This window comes from Manduca sexta, chromosome 14, assembly GCF_014839805.1.
Source record: "Manduca sexta isolate Smith_Timp_Sample1 chromosome 14, JHU_Msex_v1.0, whole genome shotgun sequence".
NCBI classification, from domain to species: Eukaryota; Metazoa; Arthropoda; class Insecta; order Lepidoptera; family Sphingidae; genus Manduca; species Manduca sexta.
The window spans coordinates 7,860,433-7,871,945 of record NC_051128.1 but is presented as its reverse complement, the minus strand read 5'-3'; the positions used below and the strand labels follow the sequence as shown (position 1 = coordinate 7,871,945).

At 38.3% G+C, this 11,513-nt stretch overlaps 2 protein-coding genes across 2 annotated transcripts in view; one reads left to right on the top strand and one right to left on the bottom strand.

Moving 5' to 3' along the window:
* The first annotated feature begins 1,494 nt into the window (after positions 1 to 1,494).
* LOC115456133 (ubiquitin carboxyl-terminal hydrolase calypso) lies at positions 1,495 to 6,543 on the top strand. The gene is given in 8 exon segments (XM_037438666.1): positions 1,495 to 2,050; positions 2,613 to 2,760; positions 2,945 to 3,128; positions 3,471 to 3,626; positions 4,029 to 4,198; positions 4,293 to 4,363; positions 4,544 to 4,753; positions 5,056 to 6,543. Coding segments are annotated over 8 exon segments (1,509 nt in total). The 5' UTR covers positions 1,495 to 1,675; the 3' UTR covers positions 5,251 to 6,543.
* Positions 6,535 to 11,513, bottom strand: part of LOC119189351 (clustered mitochondria protein homolog) — a 33,460-nt gene continuing 28,481 nt past the window's right edge. Inside the window, 2 exon segments of the mRNA XM_037438665.1 lie at positions 6,535 to 8,098; positions 8,329 to 8,543. Of these exon segments, the coding sequence (XP_037294562.1) occupies positions 7,966 to 8,098; positions 8,329 to 8,543 (348 nt within the window). The 3' untranslated portion in view covers positions 6,535 to 7,965.

Sequence of the window (11,513 nt, the reverse complement as noted above, 5' to 3'; positions counted from 1 at the left end):
TTTACTTCAACACACTGGGACCGCCTTGCGGCAGAAACGCCATGTTATGCGGGCCAGTCAGCAAGTACATGTAGTGTCAGACGATGTAAACAAATCTTCATAAATATTGAATTTAAAGTAATATAATCATATTCTCAATTGTTCAGTGTGTTTATTAGTGTATTTGTTAAGTTTCGAAAATGACTCAGTGTTGTGTGAAAGGATGCAAATCGAATTCACGCAAGAAAGACCCCCGAAATATCTTTTCATAGGTTAGTAACTGTTTTACCGAAAATTAGCAAATATCTTTGTATATTTACTTTTGGATTTGTTTTATCAATTAAAATGATACGTGGATCTGGTTTGTTAAGCTTTGGACCCTTTTAGGCGTGATTTATACACATTAAAATCATTATGTTTGTTTACACACGAGCTTAGGGATGGGTGGGTGGATTTGTTTAGAAATTATTGATATCGATATTTTAACAGACGCCCGTTTATCAGTTACGGTTTTTGTCTTTGAAAGAATGTTAGAGCTCACATCAATATTGTATTATTGAGTAGGACAAACTAAGTGAAATTAGAATATTTTTTTAGATAACCAATACATTTTATAAACCAAGGCAAAATGAATTGAGAATATTGAGCGACGTGATTGGAATCCTACACCAAATACATATTTCTTTACATTTTGAGAAGATATGCATAAACCACACGTATAATTAACGCGAGTAAAGATAACTGTTTTCCAACAATATTCCCGATAAGTAAAATAGTAATGATTATTATACTTCACCTAATAGTAATATTACTTTAATATATTGCTATGAATAAAATTAGAATTGTTACATAAAAGAATAGATAAACATAAAAGAAACAACATAAAGATGAAATGTAAGATATATTTTTACAATTGGCGGTCTTATGTTTCGAGCAACCTTTGCATGCACGGAAATAGATACATAATCATATTGTTGTTATTGCAAATAATTATTATAATTGATTATCTTAACCACCATCTTTACGCTCATTGATTTTAGTTTGCTGAAACATGGTTATGTTTCTCGATCAAAGAGCATAATAATAAAATAAAATAAAACCAACCAAATAATTGCTGACTACGCTATCTTATTCCATTTATCATGTATTAAGTAAATATGTTAATCTGTAACTTAAATTTTTAGCAAGGAATAGTGCAACATACAAATATAGATCAAACACAACTGGATGTTTGTCACAACAGGTACTGCTTTCTTTAACAATTGTTACTTATAAATCAGTTTCAGTTTGTTTGTTTATATTATGGTTTGTTATATTTATATTATGGTAGAACCTAACCCTTTTCGTATTGGATCTTTTTTGGGCTTGTTTGTCTCTCTTTTAATTCTTCGATGTCGATACAAAATTTCGGTACTAGCATATCACTATTGTAAGGGGCGGAGTCGGCGCCATTTTATGCATTAAATGTGCCGCATGTCACGTGACCATATTACCCATCCTCTATACTCTTTAATCATTGCGTAAACTTGACAATTTCTGTGATCTGTCATTCTAAGAACGGAATAAGCCTATATTATTAAAAACATAATTACCCACCACAAATGATTACTCTAACAACGAATAAATAACCTTCATTTATTATTATTGTCTAATACACACAAATTACAGGTAGCTACTTAATTTGAGTTATTTATTTATGAAAAACATGCCGGTAGAATTAAATAGCTTGACAGAAGGATGGCTCGAGTTAGAAAGTGATCCTGGATTGTTTACCTTATTGCTGGAGGATTTCGGTGTAAAAGGAGTTCAAGTCGAAGAAATTTATGATTTGCACAAACCGTTGGAGAGTCCGGTGTATGGTTTTATTTTCTTATTTCGCTGGATAGAGGAACGCAGATCGCGACGTAAATTCGTTGAACAAATCGAGAGTTTTGTACGTGATGAAGAGACTATCAATAACATATTTTTCGCACAGCAAATGGTGCCAAACAGCTGTGCCACACATGCTTTACTCTCAATATTACTTAACTGCCCAAATCTACATTTGGGCGAAACTTTAAGCCGATTAAAGGTAAGTATTATTTTCAAGCTTGTTTTTTATTCAAAAATTTCATCACATGACCCGTATTTTACAATAGTACAAACATTGTGAATTAATGCCTTAATGACAATCCTATGCTGAAGGACTATGTAACTGAATAGTACCCTCTTCAAATAAGTAATACCTTTTAGTCACATTATATTGAAGATTTAATTAAATATTTTCCAGACATCTAGATTTATTTTTATTTCCTGACAGTATGTTATGGCATGCACTCTCTTGTTAAAAAAATAGAATTCATATATTAAAGTTGATGCTTTGTCTATAATAGACAAAGAAAACAAAACAATCAATTAAATTAAAAGGAACCTCTATGTAAGCAGCTCGTACTATATTAGTGGTAGGTATTTTAAGTAATAGAATAAAAGACTCTTGAAACATTGGTAGTTTTGAAATCCACTACTATTTATTTGATCATACCGATATGACAAAACCTAGATAAAAGATGTTTAGTTATTTGCATTCATTATTCAAACACATACATTTCTTATTTAAAATATGATGGAAGTTATATAAAAAATATATTTTCCAGCATCATACGTTAGGAATGAATCCAGAAAACAAAGGCTGGGCAATTGGTAATACACCGGAGTTAGCTTGTGCTCACAACTCACATGCTATTCCTCAAGCTCGGAAAAAGACTGACAAAAACGCAGGAGTCTCTACTGGCCGCTTCACAGGTTAGTCAATACTTTCATATATTTAAAAAAATTATTACAGTGTGTGAGAATACATTTGACAATTCAAAGATGTTCTTATTCAATCCTTGCTTTTTAGTAATTTTCTTTCATGTTTTTTGTTTATACTATTTCATAAAAGAATAAAACAATTATTGTTTTATTGTTTTAAAACAATGGATTACAGGTGAAGCTTACCACTTTGTGAGCTTTGTACCCATAAATGGACACTTATTTGAACTGGATGGACTGAAACCATATCCAACTGATCATGGTCCTTGGGCTTCTGATGAGGACTGGACTGATAAGTTCAGAAGGGTGATGGCGGAGAGACTGGGCAGAGATGCTGGAGAACAGGTTCATGACATAAGGCCAGTTTTAAGAGTTATATTATTGCTACTTTTACCTTCTACATTAAGAATTACACTTTATGTAAAAATTTGCAAAAATAGTTTAAACTATCCAATCCAATCAATTTTAATATAATGTTCATGTTATAGTTATCAATTTAGATTATTTGATTTTGCAATTGCCACTTTCATCCAGTAATCATTCTTTAAAAGAAGTGCAACTTCTTGCTTAATGTGGTATTAGAAATATTTAACAAAATAAGGAATTTCAATAAAAATAACAAAAATGACTTATAATAATCCAATATTAATAATTTATGTATTGCCTTCTAATATTTCAATATATTTCTTTGTTTCTTATAGATTTAATTTGATGGCAGTAGTACCAGACAGGAGAATTGCTTTAACACAAAAGTTATCTTTACTTGAAATGAACCAGAAAAGGGTTAAGGAAGCCATTTCGAAAATAGGAAAACATTTACGTCACTTGTTGGCTAAAAGCAGGGATTATTCAGGTCGGCATGATTATTTTCCTAACCTGACTAAAGTTTTAGCACTTTATATTAATTTATTTATTTCTATAATATTCTATCAAAATATAAATTGATTATTAGGTAAGTTTGTCTAGTTTCTTATAATAGCTATAAATGATTAATTTGGCTTAATTAAAATAAATTAATGTAATGTAAAAACTACATTATAATAGATTAAAAACTTTGCTGTTGCATTTTGTATGGTCAGTGGGATAGCCAATTTTCTAACAGTCCATGATCAACTTTGACTATTGAACATACTGAAGCCTAAACATGTATGAAAAATGTTTATTATGTATCAAACAATTAGCCTTCTTGCTTGTTTGCATGCTCACTAAGCTATTGTTAGCTTGTACAATTTCAGAACAGGGTGAAATCATACTATCAGCAAGTAATGACAACTCCTGAATGATAGTTTAGTTCACATAAGTGAGGAAACCATACTGACAGCATTAGAGGCGTCACAAGTACACATGTTCAGCTTGGACTACACCATGCCAATTACAATTGAGATTGGTGCTCTAGATAGGCCGCAACAAGATAATAGTATTATTTTAGGTAAGCTAAACTAATATGACTATTTTCGTACTTTATTTATGCTATGTAATTTTAAATTGATATTAACAATTTGGGTTGGTATATTCCGTTCCAGTTGATCCCATCGAACAAAACACTGTGGTCAAATTTATTACAGTTAATAGAGATAATCAAATTATTGGTGATGTGAGTATTACATATTATATCCCTTATGTTTCTTATGGTGAAGATTTAGAAAATCTATAAGTTGAGATACCTAAATTCAAGGAATTACTTTTGTTTGGTTATAAATTTACAAAGAAAAAATTATTCAAAATTAGGTCTAATTATTTTGTGCCCTAGATCAGGTGATTTTTTTTTTTCTAGATATATCCCACCTCAACAACGGCGCTGGTCAGAAGCAGTGAGTTGCCAGTATTGGCGTGTTCTGAAACAGCCCCCGAACAACCGTTAAAATTACGAAAATTATTGTTATCCCACACCGACCTGAACATGCTGATGAGTAGCATCATCAGCGAGGTGCAGTCGTGTCAGCAGGCTCTGAACGACGAAAACGATAAACGGGATATGTATAAGGTAAGACTATGAGTAGAACTTGTTAGGCTATGATTCGAAAATGATGCAGTTTTAGTTTTATCAAATTGGCCATGAGGATGTTTTTAACCATTTTTCATTATTTGTTAAGAGTATTTGTGTATGTATTTTATTAAATATTCAACCTGAGAAGAATGAGTACGAGAATATTAAGTTCATGTCTGTGCTATCTCTAGCGTTCGGTTACTGGTACTTCCCAATAAACCAACCATGATTTAGTGTAAGGTTTAATAATGACTTCATCTATGGTGAATGTATTGAGATAATATAATGTATTCCTTCAGGTGGACGACTGTCGCCGCACGCATAACTACGACGAGTTTATCTGCACCTTCCTGTCGATGCTGGCGGAACGCGGCGCGCTGGCGGAGCTGGTGGCGGCGCAACTGGACCGCGTGCGGACGCCGCGCGTGCGCCGCCGCCGCCCGCGCCCCCGGCCCCGCGCACGCCCCCGGCCTCGTCCGCGCGCACGCAAATAGCCACACACGTGGAGCCGTACAGCTCGACCGCGTGCGTGCACCACGCATGCACCGCCGTCACCCACGCCCGCAGCCCCGCGCGTCCTTTAGTACACACACACTTATACCCTACTACCAGTTTAATTACACAATGCTGTTTTTGGAGTTGTTCTATATGCTTATGTTCACTGCCATAACAACCGATTAAAAATTACGCACATAATATTATATAGAGTTGATTTTACAGGACGGGAAATAAGGGTAGCTACAGAGGCGGCTCTAGCTTATTTGCCGCCCGTGTGCAATCAATTCCTTCGCGCCTCCTAGGATACAATGTAATCTTAATTTTGATACTTAATATTAAATCAAAAGTTTTGTAAAGTAAAGAAGCCGCTCGGCGGCCTTATCACGGGCTCAGGTTGATAGTCTCTTTGAAAGGTGTCGTCTGGCGCCCCCCTAACAAACTGCGCCCGAGTGCAGCGCACACCCTGCACAATAGGTAAAGCCGCCTCTGGATAGCTAGCTATATTAACCATTAAATGGTTGAGAACTTTTAATGTCCGAAATAGCTTAAAACATTCTCCATACTTTGTATTGATGGTTAGATAATAAATATTCAGGAATTGATAAATATCAAAAATCTCAAACTGATTTTTAGCTACTAACTGTAGGTACTAAAAGTATAAGTGCAAGAGCTTACTGGCCCATCTAAAAAATCCATCTTGTGTAATATTATAATGGTCTTTTATTAATTTTGATTGTTAGTATTATGTTAAAACAGCATTGTCTAAATAAGCTCATACACAATCATGTCAATGGACAACAAAATAACTTGCATATTTAAAATGTAATACTATGACGTATAAACACCCTTCATATATTATAATACGCATTTTTTTAGAATCCTTACTTACATAGATCTTGAAATAAACATTTATATAATATTTATTGTACATTTAAATTAGAGTAGGCACTAAATGCGCCTCTGCCTACTCCGTGAGGAAAAAAAAAGTGAATGTGTTTGTAAATGTGTGTTTGCACGAGTTCCTTTTATAAATCTATGTGACTAAAGAACCATGGCGAACTATATGTAAAAATAGTTGAAATGGCAGTTATCATCAAATTGATGTCTTTTATATTTATGAAGCTAATATTTTCTTGTTAAATTATTATCATAACCGATCTAGTGTTATGTTAAATGTAGTACTGTTGTTTTATCAATTGATAATAACTTGGTATCAGTTTCTTATTAGAACATGCGTATATACTCATGAGGATAACCGATGGAAATAAATGAAAAACGAGTTTTAAAAACGATTTTTATTATATTATACTACGAACAGCGCCGTATTTACATGGTCATCATATTGTTAAAGAAATGTAACAACAACAATTGTTTATTTGCTTAGGCACGTAACTTTATTGAACAACATTGTATATATTTCGCTTAACCCAGCTCTATAGTGTGCGTATTCACGTACGATCCCAACATAATCGACGAGTGTGGTTTGTGCACCCAACGTTTAGAAATCCAACACAGCACAAGGAAATCATACCGAAGCAATTGCTAACAGCGAAAACGACAATAATGGAGTGACTGTGATCACAGAAGTAGAAAGATAAGGCGGATACATAAGAACGGACATTAATAAATGACATTTACATTAGGCACGTACAATTCCTCTTTTATAACCATCTTATAAAGTTTGATCAAACTAATTCGAGAGTGAAACTTATTGAACTTGGTACTTCATATATAAACACCGAAACAACGAAAATATAATTTGTCACACACAAAGATAAACGACACGAATAGTCAGTCGGTATGAAAGTTACTAGTAATCTATTTTGTTTGATACAATAAAATATTTTGTTACGTGCATTAAGGACGCATTGCCGGTAACAAAGATCAATGTTATTGCATTACATAAGGCAAGTTGACTCGATGATAAAAACTTTCTATATCACAGACTAACGAAAATATTACATAATATAATCACTAACATTCACTACATACATATATGGCACTAACAACGAAAACCAGATATCAACTGTAACAATAAGGCAGTGGTTGTCGAACACCTTACACATAAAAATATCAATAAATTAAAATCTTTGTAGGCAATCGTGTACAGGATTAAAGTTTATTTTTTTTAATTCTGTTACATTTCAATTACAATATAACTGAATTTCTACTGCTATGGGTGTCTCAACAATAATTATACTCCCATACTAAAAAAATAATACTCGACGATAACAAATCCATAATAAAATCATATACGAAGGGTAAATTGGCAGTAGCACCAGTAACCATTACTCAGCGACACACACGGTCCCAGGTTCACAACCAAAAAATATTGCTATTATCACTATGTTGAAATTGCACTACTTTGGGTGAGTGTAACAATTGTAAATTCCAAATGAATGCGCAAAATAAAAACCTTTATTTGCGACATTTGAGCGAAACATGGAAAGATGCACACGCATAATCTACCGCAAAACGCGAGAATTCATTCGAACAACTCAATTTATTAGTCGAAATTATATCCACAATTTTTCTAATAAAAAAAATCTACATCAAACCTTAGCACACTATTCACTACCGCATACATTCATAGATAAGGAACAATATCATCAATCGATTAAAGTAACAGTACGTAATATAATGTAACGTACGTAATGAACGAGCGACGAGTCGCTATCACTACACAGTCCGGAGGGAGGCGAGAGAGGACTTCAACTATCGCCCGCCGCCGCCTCCGCGCCCTCCGCCGCCTTGCCGCCCAGCTCCGACAGGATGCCCGGGATCGGCAGGTCCTTCAGCTGTCTTTTTTCGATCTCCGCTTTAAACTGCTCAATGTCTTGAGGGCTGTTTAAGGTAACATTACATTATTAGTAAAAGTTCAAAAAATACTATAATGTGCGAGATAACTACGCAAACCATCTGATGACACCCCACATGTATACAAATGTCTGGTTTTTTCACTTATACTCGTTGAAATGTGTATAAGTGAAGAAATGAAGTGATGCAGGGTTGCGTGACAAGTCTTAAAAGTTTTTTTTTTATGTGGTATATAGGTAGGCGTGTAGGTAACTGACCTGATCTGCACGAAGAGGATCCCGTTGATGAGGTTGAGCATGTCGATGACGGAGGCCATGCCGGGCGGCTGGATGTGCAGCGGCGGGTGGTGCGCCGGCGCGAGTGGCGCTCGCGCGTACGCCTCGGCGAGGCGCTTCTGCAGCACCACCGCCTGCTGCGTCAGGTGGCGCAGGCACTCCGACGACTCGCGCGTCTTCTCGTGCTTCTCACCCAACTGCGCAATGCACATGCATGACATATATGTGTTTTTTTTTTTTTTTTTTTTTTTTTTTTTCTTCGTTCCCCCTGGCAGAACCAGAGATTTTATATGTTTTATTGTTATATTTGTTATTTTGTTCATTTACTTTTCTTTTTTTATATATTTATTTATATATGCTTACTTTACACTACTCTATATATGGTTTTTTCTACGCATTTCTAGATCTTATTATTAGGTACATAATTTCTTACTTTTGTTTCTTATTACTATATATATATAACCTTATATTTTATTATAAGTAATTGTTCACTTATTGCTATTCTTGTTTATTACCTTACGTGCTATTTGTTTGCAATATTTTATAAATTTATGTCCTATTTCCTTGTCTCTTATAATTAAGTGTATATTTTCTTTTTTAATTTCTAAGCCTATTTCACACTCTATTTCGTGTCTTTCGCGTTGATATATTGGGCATTCCGCGAGGATATGCAGGACTGTTTCTTCCTGTTCTGAGTCGCAAGGACACGCCGCGCTCTCCTTGCACCTGAAACGTTTCAGGTACTCAGAGAACCCGCCGTGTCCCGTAAACACTTGGGTGGTGACTGGATCAGGAGTTATTTTCATTACAATCCGGTGTGCTGTCACAGCATCCGGGAAAAACATCTTCGTGACCGACGCGGTCTCTCCGGATGTATACCTCCGATTCCATTCGTCAATCGACTCTCGTCTGATCTGTCGCTTGACGAATGAAATCGGGCACCGGTCGTAATTCGGCCTGGTCTTCATTTTCAGTGCAGCATCCTTCGCGAGCCGGTCGGCCCTCTCATTCCCCTCCAACCCTACATGCGCTTTGACCCAAAATAACTGTATTATTTTGTTGCGTTCGTTGTTAGTTATTAGTTTTTTGTTTATTTCGAACGCAATAGGATGGAGGGAGTCTCCTCTGGTGACTGTTTCGAGGGCCGCCCTCGAGTCGCAAAAGATGCTACACCGGGGCGCCTTGGCGCTTAGGGCCTCATCCACCGCATACTTGAGGGCCAGCAGCTCCGCCTGATACACGGTGCAGTACGGCGCCAGCTTTAGTTTCTTGATTCTGGTCTCGGCCTCTCCCTCCCAGATGGAGAGAGAGGCTCCGACCTTACCCTCTATTTTGCTGCCGTCAGTGTATATACTACAACTGCCGGCAGCATGCTGGGCCACATCTGCACCGTCCGTCAGTAATTGGAGCCTTACGGTCCTCCGTCTCGCCGGATGGTCCAAGCTGGCGAAGGCCACAGGAACCTCCACCTCTCTGTCTCCCGCTACCCTCGATGAGTACCCCTTCTTGGTTTCGTATAAGAGTGCGGTTTCTCGCACTCTTATATCCAATGGTAGGAGTCCCGAGAGCAGCAGAGCCGAGTTTAACGATGTGGTCCTGTAGGCCCTCGTCAGCTTCTGTGCGAAACTTCGCTGCAGGCTGTCGAGCTGTTTCTTGACGTATACTTTATTGGACGCCGGCGCCCACACGCTGGACGCATACAGCACGGTAGGCTCAACGACCGCAACATACAGCGTCCGGATGATTTGAGGCCCCAAGCCCCACTGCACCCTAGCAGCCGTGGCCAATTTTTTGTAGAAGGCCATTGCCTTCCGGCAGGCCGCGGTGATATGGGCCTTGAATGTGAGCCCCTCGTCAATGGTAACGCCGAGTACTTTGATCTCTTTGGAGAGACCTACATTGACCTCTCCCATGCGCAGGATCGGCGAGTCGTACTTGAGCTTTTTGGTCACAACCATCGCTTTTGTTTTGTGAGGTGCGAATTTCAGCTTGTTACGAACTCCCCAATCCTGCACGTAGGCAAGTGCATCATTAGCCTGTCGCTGGACCGACTCCGTGGAGTCCCCATCGAACACCAGGACGACATCATCAGCAAACGCCTGACAGTAGTCACCCCGGCGCTCGAGTCCCTTTAATAAGGGATCAAGGAGGAGGTTCCACAGAATCGGCCCCCCGATCGACCCTTGCACGCAGCCTTTGCTGGTCCTCCTCGCGATCTCCGTACCGGCATACCTGACCCTGACCAGTCGGTCGTCCAAGTAGCTCGCGATCACCCTTCGCAGGTTGACGGGGCACTGTTCTTCCGCCAGCCGGTTCTTTATAGCGGGCCACCAGGCGCTATCGAATGCTCCCTCTATGTCCAGGGATATCACTATCACAATTTTTTCATTATTAATTTTTGCCTAATATGTTTCACCAGGACATAGAGGGAGTCCTCCGTGCCCCTTTGTGGCATGAATCCGTATTGGCTGGCGCTGATGTTGGGAAGAATGTGCCACTTCAACCTGCCCACCACCATTTTTTCGAAGATCTTCCCCATCACTGGCATCAAGCCTATGGGTCTGTACGACTTGGCCGTATTGTAGTTGTCCTTCCCCGGCTTCTTAAGTATAATGACCGTTGCTTCTTTCCAGATCCTGGGGTAAGGCCATCCGACCCCGGGGCCTTCTTAGGGTTGAAACTCCTCAGTGTTTGCTCGAGCTCGTGGATGGTGAACGGAGGGTCATGTTTCTCAGCATGAACCCAATCGTTCACCCGTCCGGCTCGTTCTCTAGCACGCTGGTGTTCTGCGTTATCTTCCGCTGTTGAGTCTTCCGGGTAAAAGGTTTCGGCAATTAATATTGTCGACTCCCTTTCATTTAAGACTTTATCGCCCTTGATAAGCGGTTGGTCTATCTGTCTCTTTGTTACCCTACCCAAAGCCCTATAAATTCCATCCCACATTCCCTCTTTTTCCTGCTTCCCGCAGAATTCCTTCCAACTCTTACTCTGTGCATTTTTAGCCTCCATCTCATATTTTTCCTTTGCTTCTAGGTATTCTTCGACGACCTTCTGTCTTCTAACTGGTGCTGCGCAACGGACTCTTCGCTTCTTGGTGGTAGTTTCTTTCTTCAGCCTGGTGAGTTCTTCGGTCCACCACGGTATGGTAAGTATTTTTTTATTTTTTA